General features: G+C 57.8%; 2 protein-coding genes across 5 annotated transcripts; one reads left to right on the plus strand and one right to left on the minus strand.

The window, feature by feature from the left end:
• Positions 1–121: 121 nt before the first annotated feature.
• LOC104913627 (uncharacterized) lies at positions 122–4,367 on the plus strand. Of its 4 annotated transcripts, none has more exons than XM_085239040.1 (5): positions 122–878; positions 2,460–2,552; positions 3,293–3,483; positions 3,565–3,668; positions 3,899–4,367. In XM_085239040.1, the coding sequence occupies exons 1-5, from the start codon at positions 122–124 to the stop codon at positions 4,029–4,031; spliced, it is 1,278 nt and encodes a 425-aa protein (XP_085095166.1). In that variant the 3' UTR covers positions 4,032–4,367. The 4 variants fall into 4 exon arrangements, with proteins under 4 accessions (XP_085095166.1, XP_085095167.1, XP_085095168.1 ...); XM_085239041.1 differs by having other exon boundaries at positions 3,329–3,483; XM_085239042.1 differs by having other exon boundaries at positions 3,549–3,668; positions 3,899–4,035.
• Positions 4,368–4,541: 174 nt separating this feature from the next.
• KIFC1 (kinesin family member C1) lies at positions 4,542–13,618 on the minus strand. The gene is made up of 14 exons (XM_085238957.1): positions 13,410–13,618; positions 13,257–13,335; positions 12,892–13,180; positions 12,427–12,541; positions 11,143–11,385; positions 10,918–11,046; positions 10,713–10,829; positions 9,678–9,851; positions 9,445–9,609; positions 7,410–7,548; positions 5,422–5,561; positions 5,245–5,318; positions 5,067–5,142; positions 4,542–4,678 (listed from the first exon to the last, which is right to left on the minus strand). Exons 1-14 carry the CDS (start codon positions 13,563–13,565, stop codon positions 4,634–4,636), a joined length of 1,941 nt encoding a protein of 646 aa, XP_085095083.1. The 5' UTR covers positions 13,566–13,618; the 3' UTR covers positions 4,542–4,633.
• Positions 13,619–13,796: the final 178 nt, after the last annotated feature.

Below are 13,796 nucleotides of genomic sequence, written 5' to 3' on the forward strand. Positions count from 1 at the left end.
GCGCGGGGGCTGATGGGAGTTGTAGTACCGCTGGGGGCGGCCATTTTTGAGACAGAATAGGGCCCAATTGGATGAAATGTGGCATTTTTTTGGGTGAAATGTGCCAAATTTGGGGCAAATTATGTCACATGGGCGCCATGATGACGTCACAGTACCCCACTGCTGCCGCTCTTGGGTGGGATTCTGTTTCTTTTTCCCTCAAATTTCTCTTTTTTTCCTCCAAAATTTCTCTTTTTTTCCTCCAAAATTTCTCTTTTTTTCTCCAAAATTTCTCTTTTATTCCCTACATTTGACTTTTTCCCCCCACACTTCTCTTCCCCCACCCAAATTCGCCATTTTTCCTCCAAATTCATCCTTTTTTCCCCCCACGTTTCTCTCTTATCCCCACCATTCACCTTTTTTCCCCCCAAAATTCACCCTTCCATCCCCAAATTTTCTCTTTTCCCCCACCCAAAATCCGCCCCCCTCCCAAAGGACGGACGCCCCATCGCAGCGCACCACAGTCTGCGAGCTTTTGGGTCCCCACCGCCTCCATTCCTCCATCCCCACGGGGACCCCGGTGTGGAAATGGCGAACGTTCCCCCCAGTTTTCCCCAATCTTCCCCAATTTTCCCCCAATTCTCCCCCAATTCTCCCCCAATTCAGGGAAATTTTGCACTTTTTGCTCCTCCCGGTGCACACGGAGCCTCTGAGGCAGCACATTCCCCTCCCACCAGCACCGACTCAGAGCAGCGTTTGTTCCCAGCTCTCAACCTCCCCTCTCCGCCTTTGGGTCCCCCCCACTCTGACCCCCTTCCCCCCCATTCTTTTGGGGCTGCGAAGGACCCTCCACCCCATTTCTGCTGCCATGGATCCACAGCGAGGAGCGAAGGATGCCAGTGAGCACTGCTGCTCTTTTGGGGACCAGCGCCAGGTCTTGGTTGGGATCGGTGCTAACGAGCTGCAGAATTAACGAGCATTTAATTAAAGGGGTGGGCGAGGGGAAGGCGATGATGGGTGGTTGGTGGGGATGTGATGAGGTTGGGCGGCCATAAATACTTCCTTTGGGGGTGGTGGTGGTTTTGGGGTGGACCCACTGAGCTGTGGGGTCCAAGGGAGCCTGGGGGTGGGGGGGCTCCTCCAGGGTTAACAGGGTTAGGGTTGGTTAGGGTTAGGGTTGGTTAGAGTTAGGGTTGTTAGGGTTAGGGTCAGATTTAGATTTAGGGTTGTTAGAGTAAGTGTTGGGGTAAAGGTTGGGATTAGGGCTGTTAAAGTTAGGAGTTAGGATTGTTCTTTAGGGTTATAGTTAGGGGTTAGGGTTAGAGGTTAGAGTAAGGATTAGGATAAGGATTTTTAGGGTTAAGGCCCACGGGTTAGGGTGAGGCTTCAATTTAGGGTAAGTGTTAGGGTTAGGATTAGGACTGTTAAAGTTAGGGGCCAAGGTTAGGGTTGTTTGTTAGGTTTAGGGTTATGTTCAAGAGTCAGGGTGGGGGGGTTAGGGTCAGGGCTTAGGGTTACAAGTAGGGATGAGCGTAAGAGTTGTTATGGTTAGGGGTTAGGGGGATTAGGGTTGAAGTGAGGGTCAGGGATTGGGGTTGCAGTTAGGGGTCAGGGTTGTCTGTTAGGATCAGGGAGGTCGGGTTACAATTAGGATTGGGGATGAGGGTAAAGGTTGTTAGGATCAGGATTAGGGTTAGGGATGGGGTAAAAGTTGTTAGGATCAAGGTTAGGGTTAGGATTATGGTTATGGTTAGAGTTTGGTTTATGATGAGGGCTTTGGGTTATGGGTCAGAGGTTAGGGTTACAGTTAGGGGTCAGGGTTGTCTGTTAGGGTCAAGGAGTCAGGTTAGGATTGGGGATGGGGGCAAGGATTGTTAGGGTCAGGATTAGGGTTAGGGTTACAGTTTGGATTATGGTTACGGTTATGGTTATGGTTATAGTGACAATTTGGGTTCCGATGAGGGGTTTGGGTTATGGGTCAGGGATTGGGGTTACAGTTAGGAGTCAGGGTTGTCTGTTAGGGTCGGGGGTCGGGGTTACAATTCGAATTGGGGATGGGGGCAAGGGTTGTTAGGGTCAGGATTAGGGTTAGGGATGGGGTAAAGGCTGTTAGGGTCAGGGATGGGGTAAGGACTGTTAGGGTCAGGGTTAGGGTCAGGGATGGGGTAAAGGCTGTTAGGGTCAGCATTAGGGTCAGGGATGGGGTAAAGGCTGTTAGGGTCAGGGTTAGGGTCAGGGATGGGGTAAAGGCTGTTAGGGTCAGGGATGGGGTAAAGGCTGTTAGGGTCAGGATTAGGGTCAGGGATGGGGTAAAGGCTGTTAGGGTCAGGGTTAGGGTCAGGAATAGGGTAAAGGCTGTTAGGGTCAGGGATGGGGTAAAGGCTGTTAGGGTCAGGGTTAGGGTTAGAGTTACAGTTATGGTTTGGGTTACGATGAGGTTTTGCTGCCCACACCTCTCCCCAGCACCGCTTCCTCCGCAGATTTCAGCCTGAAGTGCATTAAGGACAAACTGCTCCCCATTGCAGGCACTGTGCTGGTGGCAGCGCTGCTCATCGCTGTCATTTCACTGGCAGGTGAGCTTGGGGCACCCCAGTGGGGTCATGGCGTGGGGCTCCGTGGATTTGGGGCACCCCAGTGGGGTCAAGGATGTGGGGCTCTGTGGATTTGGGGTCTCCCAATGGGGTCATGGTGTGGGGCTCTGTGGATTTGGGGCCTCCCAATGGGGTCACGGCGTGGGGCTCTGTAGATTTGGGGCCTCCCAATGGGGTCACGGTTTGGGGCTCCGTGGATTTGGGGCACCCCAGTGGGGTCAAGGACATGGGGCTCCATGGATTTGGAGCACCCCAATGGGGTCACGGTGTGGGGCTCTGTGGATTTGGGGCCTCCCAATGGGGTTGGTGTGGGGCTCCGTGGATTTGGGGTCTCCCAATGGGGTCACGGCGTGGGGCCCTTGTTCCATGGGAGGGCAGTCTGACGGTTCTTTGGGCTTCCTTAGCTTAATGAGTGAGCATTCATTAGCTTAATGAATGATCCACACCGCATCACTGAGCCCTCGTGGCGAAGGGATGCCACATTCCATGCAGTTTCCCCATAGGGTGCAGCACTCCGTCCCCTGCAATAAACCCTGAAAAAGTGAATATTCCACATCGCTGGGATTGCCTGAAACTGCCCCAATTTGAAGCAAAGCGTGGGAGGGGGAACCCGGGGGTCCCATCCACCGCAGCCCCCTTCCACCCCACGATGTTCCCAGCGTTGTTATGAGGCCGAGCATCACTTCGGGTCCTTCCGTCCAGCTCCTTCTGCTTCCTTCCAGCCCAGAAACGCCTCTCTTGCCCCCCCTGCCCCACAGCCGCTCCCCCCCTCCCGGGTTGCCCCAAGGATGAGATCGGGGTCGGGACGCAGTGCTTCTACTTCGTGGAGGACGCGGCAGACTGGGATGGAGGGCAGCGCTTCTGTCTGTCCCACGGAGCGCAATTGGCCACCGTGGGGAGCCCGCAGGAGTTGGTGAGATTGGGGAGGGGGGGGGGTTGATTTGGGGGTCCTGGGGGGGGGTCCGCCTTGCCCCACAGCCGTTCTTTTCCATAGGGGTTCGTGCTGCGCTACGGGAGCTCCGTGCATTACTGGATCGGGCTGCGCAGGGAGGGCTGGGGGCCGTGGATGTGGCCCAATGGGTCTGACTTCAATAACGCGTAGGTTCCAACTCTGCCTTTGAGGGGGGGGTAATGAGAAGGGGGGGGGGTCTGCGAGGGTCATTAATGGGCTGCGGACCCCTGGAGGGGCCATTAATGGGGTGGGAGAGATTAAAAGCGTTTTTCCTTCTGTTGGAGGAGGTTGTGATGGAAGCTCTGCTTTGGGGATGGGGGGGGTCCAGGACCTCCCCCACCCCCTCTGAGTTCCCCCCTTCCCCACCAAATCGCAGGTTCAGCATCGCGGGCCGCGGGCGCTGCGCTCACACGGAGGTCGGAGGCATCGGCAGCTCTGAGTGCTCCCAACCCAAACGTTCCGTCTGCAGCCGCCCCCAACGGGGGGCGAAGGGGGGGCCGGAGATCTGAGCCCACCCCGGGCTGAAGGGGGCGGGGGGAGGGAGGGGCTGACGGGCAAGGAGGCGTCCCACCACAAACGGGTGGAAGGTCTCAGTTCTCCCCGTCCGTCTGTCTTGAAATCCCGTCTGTCCGTCCCGACACCCCTCCCCCCCCCATCCTGGGATTTCTGCCCCTCCCCTGCAAAAAAAAAAAAAAAAAAAAAAAGGGGTTTATGACAAAATACGGCCACAATACAGCGTGGGGGGAGGGAGAGCAAAACAAAGCGCTCGGCTGCCCGACCCGACAGGAGACGCCGCTAAAATTATCATTTTTTTTTTATTATAATTAAAACGGTTTTTTTTGGGACGCTGCGCCTTTAAGAGATTCAGCTGTCCGTCCCTCTCACCGTTGGCGGCGCACTGCGCAAGACCGGAAATGCGGTCGCACCGCTGGGCGGCGCCATATTGCCGTACAGTGCTTCCCTTGTGGGAGCCGCCATTTTTTCCCCCTCAGCCCACGTGACGCCCCCAGCCAATCAGCTCCGGCCGCAGGGAATTCTTTATTAGTGGTGGTGGTGGTGGGAAAATACAAAAACTGCGGGGGTACCGGAAGTGTCGCGAGGGGTGGGGGGGCTACTTCCGGTTGGCGTGAGCTGTGCCCACCACGCACTCGTTCACCTGCAGGAAAGCGGGGAGGAGGTGAACCCCAAATTCTGCCCCGTAACCCCAAATCTGCCCCCCCCCAAAGACTCTGAACCCCCACAAAGTCAAACACAGACATCAAAATGAGACCCCCCCCCAAAATGAGACCCCCCCCCAATCTCACCCTCATAACCCCCCCCCAAGACCCCCTCCCGGAAGACTCCTCCCCCACCAAGACCCCCCCTCACGACCCCTCCCCACTTATGACCCCCAAGACCCCCCATGACCCCACCCCCCTCCCGACCCTGAGGACCCCCTCCCAAGACCCCCCCCCCCTCCCTCGACCCCTGACCCCTCCCGACGCCCATGACCCCCCCCCCCCCCGAAGACCCCCAAACCCCCCTGCCCCCCCAGAACCCCCAACCTTGCTGGCAAAGCGCAGGGAATTGAGAGACTCGGAGAAATTCTCCTCCAGGGGGGAAATGTTGACAAACATCAGCCTGGGGGGAAGGGGGGGCAGGAAATGAGTGTGAGTTGATGGGATAAATTGGGGGGGGGGGGGTCACAGGATATGGGGGCACAGATCAGGACCCCCCACTCACATCTTGGCGTTGCCCCCCAGTGAGTTCTGCAGCAGGTAGGTCAGCTTGCTGTTACGATAAGGGATGTGGGGCTCCTGGAGAGGGGGGGGGGGGGGCGACAACAAAAGAGAAGTGTTGGGGGGTGGGATTAAAGTGGGGGGGGGGGGGGTCTAGGGGGGGGCGTCAGGACCCCCGTACCTTCTTGGCCAGGGCCATGATGACCAGCCCCAAGGAGGACAGGCTGGTGTTGATGGACTGAGTCTCACGGAGCCGCTTCCCCTGCGACTGAGATTTGTCCAAACGTTCGCTGCCCGCCAGGTCCACCAGGCTGAGCACGGCTGGGGGGGGGAAATGGGGGCACAAAGGGGGTCAGACCTCAAAAGGAGACCCCCCCCCAACCCCACCCCAGGAACCCCAGTGGGATCAAAGAAAGCTCCAAAGGAAAGAATGGGGTCAAAGGAATCCGCTCCCCTCCTCCAAAGTGGGAACCCTCTAAAGGAGAGCAGCCCTCAAATGGGAGCTCCTCTAAAAAGAGGAAGCTTGGTGGGATCAAAGAAAGCCCCCCCAAAAAAGAATGGGGTCAAAGGAACCCCCTCAGTGCAAATCCCAAAGGGAGGACTCCGATTTGTCCTTTTGGGGGTGAAGGGAACCCCACCAAGGAGCCATAAATAGAGAGCTGAAGGAGCCTTGGAAAGGTGAAGCCAAAAGGAAGCGACCCCAAAAGGAGGGAGAGGAAAGGGGTCCAGGGGCCCAAAAAAGGAGCCCCAAAAGGAAGGAAAAAGAAAGGGGGTGGAGGGATCCAGAAAAAGGGCAGAAGGAGACAGAAGTGAGAGTGGGGATGGAAGAGTCCTGAGGAAGGGGAACGGGGTCAGAGTGACCCCAAAAGGAAGAAGGGAACCTGAGGAGGAGGATGAGGGGGAAGGAGCCATGAGGAGCCGTGGAATGGGGGTGTAGGGACCCCAAAAAGGGGTTGGAGGAGCCCTAGAAGGGATAAGAAGGGCTCTGAAAGGAGGAGGATGGAGTTGGAAGAGCCATAAAAATGATGGGGAGAGGCGAAGGGGAAAGGAGAGGACTAAAAAGGAGGAGAGGTGGGAGGAGAGGCCCAAGGACGAGGGAGAAGCCCAAAAAGGAGGGAGGGAGCCCCAAAAAGGAGAGGGGGAAGGGAGGAGAGCCCCATGGAGAAAGGAGAAGCCCAAAAAGGGGGGTGGGAACCTCAAGGAGGAAGAAGAAGCTCAAAAAAGGGGGGTGGGAGCCCCAAGAGGAGGGAGAGGCTCAAAAAGGGGAGTGGGAGCCCCAAAAAGGAGAGGGGGAAGGGAGGAGAGCCCCAAAAAGGAGAGGAAGGAGAGGGGGAGGGCAGGAGAGCCCCAAAGAGAAGCCCAAAAAAGGGGGGAGTGGGAGCCTTAAGGAGGAAGGAGAAGCCCAAAAAGGGGGGGATGGGAGCCCCAAGGAGGATGGAGAGGCTCAAAAAGTGGGAGGAGAGCCCCAAAAAAGAAGGGAGGGGGAGGAGAGCCACAAGAAGCCCAAAAAGAGGGGGGTGGGAGCCCTAAGGAGAATGGAGAGGCTCAAAAAGTGGGGAGGAAAGTCCCAAAATGGAGAGAGGAAGAGGAGGAGAACCCCAAGGAGGAAGGAGAAGCCCAAAAAAGGGCGGTGGGAGCCCTAAGGAGGAAGGAGAAGCCCAAAAAAAGAGGGGTGGGAGACCCAAGGAGGAGGGAGAGGCTCAAAAAAGGGGGGGGTAGGAGCCCTAAGGAGAATGGAGAGGCTCAAAAAGGGGGGGTGGGAGCCTCAAGGAGGAAGGAGAAGCCCAAAAAAGGGGGGTGGGAGCCCCAAGGAGGATGGAGAGGCTCAAAAAGGGGGAGTGGGTGGGTGGAAGCCCTAAGGAGGAAGGAGAAACCCAAAAAGGAGGGGGGTGGGCGCCCCAAGGAGGAGGGGGAGGCTCAAAAAGTGTGGGGGTAGGAGCCCTAAGGAGAATGGAGAGGCTCAAAAAGGGGGTGTGGGAGCCCCAAGGAGGATGAAGAGGCTCAAAAAGGGGGGGGTGGGAACCCCAAGGAGGATGGAGAGGCTCAAAAAGGGGGAGGGGTGGGTGCCCCAAGGAGGAGGGAAAGGCTCGAAAAGTGAGGAGGAGAGCCCCAAAAGCGTGGGGGGGGGAGGGAGGGGGGGGGGTAGAGAGGAGCCCCATCCCCACTCACAGCTGCAGCGCAGCTCGCGGGCAGCGTTGGTGCCGTGGATGCGGAGCTGGAAGATGCTGTGGCTGCGGGACGAGTGGTCGTTGAGGGCCGTCCGGGCCACCGAGCGGTTGGCAGCAGCCGTCTGAAGCAACTGCAGCACCTGGGGGGGGGTGGGAAAAATAAATCAGGGAGGCCGTGATGCCCTCTGGTGTCCAGCCTCCATCCCAGCACCGCCTCGGGTGGTTTTGAGGTGAAAATGCTGAGATTCGGGGCATCCAAATGGGGGGGTTGGAGGGATTTCATGGGGTTTTGTGGTGGATCTCGTGATGTTTTGGGGGTGTTTTATGGGGTTCTTGGTTTGTTGGGGGGGGATTTGGAAGGATTTTATGGGATTTCTTGGGTGGTTTGTGGGATTTCATGGGTTTTTGGAGTTTTGTGGGAGGTTTGGAGGGATTTCATGGGGTTTTGTGGTGGATCTCGTGACGTTTTGGGGGTATTTATGGGATTTTATGGGGTTCTTGTTTTTCTGGGGGGAATTTCATAGGATTTGGAAGGATTTTATGGGATTTCTTGGGTGGTTTGCGGGCTTTCATGTCTTTTTTTGGAGTTTTGTGGGATTTCATGGGGGGTTGGAGGGATTTCATGGGGTTTTGTGGTGGATCTCGTGATGTTTTGGGGGTGTTTATGGGGTTCTTGGTTTGTTGGGGGGGGATTTAATGGGATTTGGAAGGATTTTATGGGATTTCTTGGGCAGTTTGTGGGATTTCATGGGTTTTTTTTTTTTGAGTTTCGGGGGGGTTGGAGGGATTTCATGGGGTTTTGTGGTGGATCCCGTGATGTTTTGGGGGTGTTTTATGGGATTTTATGGAGTTCTTGTTTTTCTTGGGGAGGGAGGAGGGGATTTCATGGGATTTGGAAGGATTTTATGGGGTTTCTTGGGCGGTTTGTGGGATTTCATGTGTTTTTTGGAGTTTCTTGGGATTTCATGGAGGGGTTGGAGGAATTTCATGGGGTTTTGTGGTGGATCTCGTGAGGTTTTGGGGGTGTTTTATGGGGTTTTATGAGGTTTCTTGTTTTTTGGAGGAAGATTTGATGGGATTTTGAGGGGAGTTATGGAATTTTGTGGGATTTTATGGGGGGGTTGAGGGGTTCTTGAGGGTTTGGAGTGTTTTGGGGTGGGTGTCATGGGGTTTCACGGGGCTGGGAGCCCTGCTGCGGGTGCCCAGCTTCGCGGAGCCAATCCAGCTGGCGGCTCATCCCGAGGTGCCTCCAGGGGTCGGGGCTGGGACCCCTCTTGTGTGACATCTTTGTGGATGAACCAAGGAGGGCATTGAGAGCAGCCTCGGTTTGCGGGGTGCACCAAACTGGGGGTGGTGGGGATCTGCCTGGGGGCGGGGAGGCCTTCAGGGGACGAGGGGAAGGGGTGAGGGGAAGGGGATGAGGCTGAACGAGGCCAAGTGCTGCACTTTGGCATCATAACACTGCAGGGCTGTGGGAAGGAGGGGGGAGGCAGTGGGGAGGGGCTGTGGGGGGGAGGGGGATTTGGGGGTGGTGGTTGATGCCCTCACGACAACAACAACAAAAAAGACGTGGAGGCCCCACAAGGAGGAGGAAGCTGGGGGGGGGGGGGTCTGCAGCACCACGGGGTCTTATGGGGAGCTGCTGGGGTGGTTCAGGCTGGAGGAGAGGAGGCTGAGGGGAGAGCTGAGCGCCCCTGCGGCTTCCTGAAGGGAGGCTGTGGCGAGGAGGGGTTCGGCCTCCGCTCCCAGCAACAAACAGGAGCCGAGGGAACGGCCTCAGAGGAGGCCTCAGTACCAGAGGAGGTTCGGGTTGGACAGAAGGAAGAACTTTTGGTCTCAGAGAGCGGCCAGGCGCTGGAATGGCTGAGCGGGGAGGTGCTGGAGTCACCCTGGCAACGTGCAGGAGGCTGGATGAGGAGCTACGAGGTGGTTTAGTGCTCAGCAAGGGGAAATGGGGGAGGGTGGGAGTGGATGATGCTGCAGGTCCTTTCCAGTCTTGTGATTCTATGATATAAAAGCAGGTTTCTGTCATTCACCTCGTCCTCGGAGGCCACGGGGACGCAGCGCAGGTTGGGGACGTGCAGCTCCTCGCTGGTTGAGCTGACCCTGCGGATCTCCAGCTCCCCACGCTCCGCCCGAGCGCCCAGCAGATCCCGCAGGGATTCGTTGTAGATCTCCAGGAAACTGGCGCTGAAACGATACTGCAGGAGGGGTCAAAAAAGCACCAACCCCCCCCTCAAATAACCTCCCCTCCCGTGGTGAGTCTCACCTGCCAGCCTTTCTCTGCCAGCTCCTGTGCTCCCTGGAAGACCCGGTGCACTGCTCTGGGGATCATCCCCCTCCTCTCGGGGTCCAAAGCATCTGGCCCCTCCATAGTGTAGGTTTTGCCGCTGCCCGTCTGCCCGTAAGCGAAGATGCAGACGTGATAACCATCGAGTGCTGACTGTGGGGGGAGAAGTGGGGAAATGGGGTCGTTTGGGGAGGTAAAATGAGGGGTTGGGGGGCAGAAGGGAGGGTTTTGGGAGATAAAAAGGGGGCTTGAGGGATAAAAAGAGGATTGGGGGGCAGAAAAGGGGGGATTTGGGAGTAAAATGGGGAGGTTTGGGAGGGTAAAAAAGTGTTTGAGGCAGAAAGGGGAGTGAGGGGGCAGAAAGGGGGCAAAAAGGGAGTAAAAAGGAGTGTTTCGGGGCAGAAAGGGGGAATTTGGGGGTAGAAAGGGGGGTTGGGGGTAAAAAGGGAGGGTTAGAGGCAGAAAGTAGGGAGTGAGGAATAAAGAATGGGGATTGGGGGTAAAAAGGGGAGGTTTGGAGGGTAAAAAAAAAAAAAAGGATTGTTTGAGGCAGAAAGGGGGAAAAAAGGGAGTAAAAATGAGTGTTTCGGGGCAGAAAGGGGGAATTTGGGGGTAGAAAGGGGGGTTGGAGGTAAAAAGTATGGATTAGGGGGTAGAAAGGGGGCAAAAAGGGAGTAAAAAGGAGTGTTTGGGGGCAGAAAGGGAATTTGGGGATAAAAAGTATGGATTTGGGAGAAGGAAGGTAGAGATAGAGGGTAAAAAATGAGGCTTGGGGGACAGAAAGGGGGGATTTGGGAGTAAAAAGGGTTTGGGGTGCAGAAAGGGGGGGTCTGGTGATAGAAAGGGGGATTGAGAGTAAAAAGGGGGGGTTAGTGGCAGAAAAGGGGAAGTGAGGAATAAAGAATGGGGATTGGGGGTAAAAAGGGGGCAAAAAGGGGAGGTTTGGGGGGTAAAAAAAAGGAGCATTTGGGGCAGAAGGAGGGCAGAAAGGGGGAGATGGGACACCGCCATCACCTGCACCAGCAGTGAGATCTCCTCAAACACCTCCTCCTGGGAGGCGCTGGGCTGGAAGACGCGGTCGAAGCTGAAGTCGTATTTGAGGTCATCTTTGCGCTCACGGCCGATGTGGGACTGGGGGAGGGAAATGGGGTCGTTATGGGGACAGAAAAAGGGGGAACTTTGGGTCTGAAAATGGAGGAATCCACCCTAAAACGTTCACCTCCTCCTCCCGGAGCAGCACCAGCGTCTTGTTGTCCTGGGGGGGGAAGTGGAGGTGCTCCATGCCCTTCTGCGTCTCCTTCTCAGCAGCCAGCAGAGGCCTCACACGGCAAAACACACGGATGTTCCCCTGGGTGAGGGAAGAGAGCCTTAAAAACTGCAAGATTTGGGGGGTTTTTTTGTTTGTTTTTTTTCAGTATAAAATCCGTTTTCCCCGTGTTGACACCTTGAGCTCCTGCACCAGGTTGTGCAGGCGGCGGCGCTCCATCTCCAGCACGTGCTGCTGCTCCTCCTTCTCCTGCAGGCGCTGCGACTGGGTTTGGTTTTGGGCTCTCAGCTCTGCCACCTCTGCCTCGTAAAGCTCCTCCTGCTCCCGCAGCCGCCTCGCCTGAGATTCAACCCTCAGCCGCAGCTCCGCTGCCTCTGAGTCGCTCTGAGCCAACGCAGCCTTGGTCTGGTGGAGCTGAGCCTGGGGGGAAGGGGAGAATCCTATGGTTTGGGTTGAAAAGGACCACGATGATCGTCTGGTTTCAACCCCCCTGCTGTGCACAGGGTCACCAACCACCAGGCTGCCCAGAGCCACGGCCAGGCTGGAGGAGCTGTTCGACCTGCAGGAGGGGAGGGGAGGAGTTGGGATGGGTGGGGAAGGGCTGAACCCGGCGTGGAAGGTGGTTAAGGTTGTGAGGCTGCTCCTGTAGCTTGGAGAGGGGCTCCATCGGAAGAGGGTGGGCAGTAGGGACAGGGAGGGGGATCGGCCCTCTTTATTTTGCCCTTGTGAGGAAACATCTGGAGTTCTGTGTCCCAACACAAGGCTTGGAGCTGTTGGAGAGGGTCCAGAGGAGGGTCAGAAAACAATCAGAGGGCTGAGGAAGAGGAGGTGGCATGAGTGAGGAAGGGCTGAACCCAGCATGGAAGGATTTGGGTGGGAGGTTGTGAGGCTGCTCCTGCAGCTCCATCAGAAGAGGATGGGCAGTGAGACAGGGAGGGGATCGGCCCTCTTTACTTTGTCCTTCTGCGACCCAACACAAGGAGGATGCGGAGCTGTTGGAGAAGGTCCAGAGGAGGGTCAGAAAATGATCAGAGGGCTGAGCACCTCTGCAAAGACAGGCTGAGGGAGATGGGCTTGTTCAGCCTGGAGAAAAGAAGTTGTGGGGTGAACTCAGTACCTATAGGGAGCCTATAAACAGCAGGGGAGTCAACTCTTTGAAAGGGCAGATAACAGCAGGACAAGGGGAAATGGTATGAAGTTGAAGGAGGGCAGATTTAGGTTGGATGTCGGGGGGGATGTCTTTGCTATGAGTGGTGAGGTGCTGGAACAGTTGCCCAGAGAGGCTGTGGAGCCCTGTCCATCCCTGGAGGTGTTCAAGGACAGGTTGGATGGGGCCCTGGGCAGCCTGGTTTGGTGTTAAACGTGGAGGTTGGCAGCCCTGCCTGTGGTGGGGGGGTTGGAGCTTCGTGATCCTTGAGCTCCCTTCCAACCACAGCCGTTCTGTGTGATTCCGTTCCCCACCTCAGCAGCCTCCAGCCGTGCTGACAGCTCCCTGCCTGCCTCCTGCAGCTCCTTCAACTGCCGGCCCCGCAGCTCCGATTCCTGGCGGTATTTTTCCAGCTCTGTACCCAATGTGCTGCAAGAAGCCCATTCCAGCACCACATTATGGTACCAACACCTCAAAACCAAAGCCCCCCCAGCCCCAGCCCTCCCCGCAGGCCCCCCCTCCAAAGCCCCCCCAGCCCTCCCCGCAGGCCCCCCCTCCAAAGCCCCCCCAGCCCTCCCCGCAGGCCCCCCTCCAAAGCCCCCCCAGCCCTCCCCGCAGGCCCCCCTCCAAAGCCCCCCCAGCCCTCCCCCCAAGCCCCCCTCCAAAGCCTCCCCAGCCCCAGCCCTCCCCCTAAGCCCCAATCCAAAGCCCCCCCAGCCCCAGCTCCCCCCCAAGACCACCCTCAGCCCCACGCCCAATTCACCCCCAACCCCTCCCACCTCACGCATCCATCCAACTCCTCCACACGCCTCTCCCGTTCCCGCAGCGCCTCCTGCAGCTCCCGCAGCTGCTCCCGGAGCTCTCTGTTCTCCCCATCCAACCTCTGCGCTTTCTCCTTTTGATTCCCCAGGGCTGCCCGCACATCGTTCAATTGTCCCTTCAAATCCCACGCCGCTCGACGACGCTGTGCGCCTCCGACGGGAGCCGCCGTAGGGACCGGGGCTGCCCCACAGTTCCCCTTCCCAGCCCTCGGGGCGGCGGTCACCGTCGCGGCTTTACGCGGAGGCCCTGGGGGAGAACAAGCGCTGCATCCCCGGTGCCCACACAGCGACCGGCCAGCCGGCCGCCCTCCCCGCCCCGTTACCTGGCCCCGGAACGCTCAATGCCCGCAGCGGGGCTCGGCCTGGTGGCTGCGATGAGGCGATGCCGGAGCGGGCGCGTTTCTGTGGGGCAGAGCTGAGGTAACGCCAGGTCTGGAGAAGCACAACAAGCTACAGGGAGGGGAAGTGGACCGTACCTGCTCGGGAGCCGCCGGTTGAGGGCCGGGAGCCGCCCGCTTGGCCGCAACTCTGCGGACTGGGAGCCGCGAGGTGGCGGTAGGGACAGGAAGCGGCGCAACCACCGCCATTCCCATCGCGGAACCGCCGCTCCCGCCGGACCCTACAGCCGCCATTGCGCGCCTTCCTTCAAACTCCTCAGCGCGGCGCCCCCATTGGCTGCCCCTCATCCAATCGTCGCAATCCCTTCCTCACTCAGTCCCGCCCACCTTTCTCCACCCACCAATCGGCGCGACGCCTCCTCCCCCGCCGATAGGAGAGAAGTCACGTGGCGCTCACCGGCCGCCAACAACGGCCGGGATGGGCGGGGCTTAGCGTAAAGGGGACGGAGCCACCACGCCCTTTCC

This window comes from Meleagris gallopavo, chromosome 18 (genome assembly GCF_905368555.1).
Source record: "Meleagris gallopavo chromosome 18, MGAL_WU_HG_1.1, whole genome shotgun sequence".
Classification (NCBI taxonomy): domain Eukaryota; kingdom Metazoa; phylum Chordata; class Aves; order Galliformes; family Phasianidae; genus Meleagris; species Meleagris gallopavo.

Excerpts from the sequence above, each read along its gene's own strand:
- LOC104913627 (XM_085239040.1), top strand. The coding sequence starts at position 122 with ATGTCACATGGGCGCCATGATGACGTCACAGTACCCCACTGCTGCCGC. Across the intron at positions 2,553-3,292 it reads CGCTGTCATTTCACTGGCAG|CCCAGAAACGCCTCTCTTGC; the intron begins GTGAGCTTGGGG and ends GCTTCCTTCCAG. Across the intron at positions 3,669-3,898 it reads GGGTCTGACTTCAATAACGC|GTTCAGCATCGCGGGCCGCG; the intron begins GTAGGTTCCAAC and ends ACCAAATCGCAG.
- KIFC1 (XM_085238957.1), bottom strand. The coding sequence starts at position 13,565 with ATGGCGGCTGTAGGGTCCGGCGGGAGCGGCGGTTCCGCGATGGGAATG. Across the intron at positions 10,830-10,917 it reads TGCTGCTCCGGGAGGAGGAG|TCCCACATCGGCCGTGAGCG; the intron begins GTGAACGTTTTA and ends TCCCTCCCCCAG. Across the intron at positions 4,679-5,066 it reads CCCTGCGCTTTGCCAGCAAG|GTGAACGAGTGCGTGGTGGG; the intron begins GTTGGGGGTTCT and ends GCTTTCCTGCAG.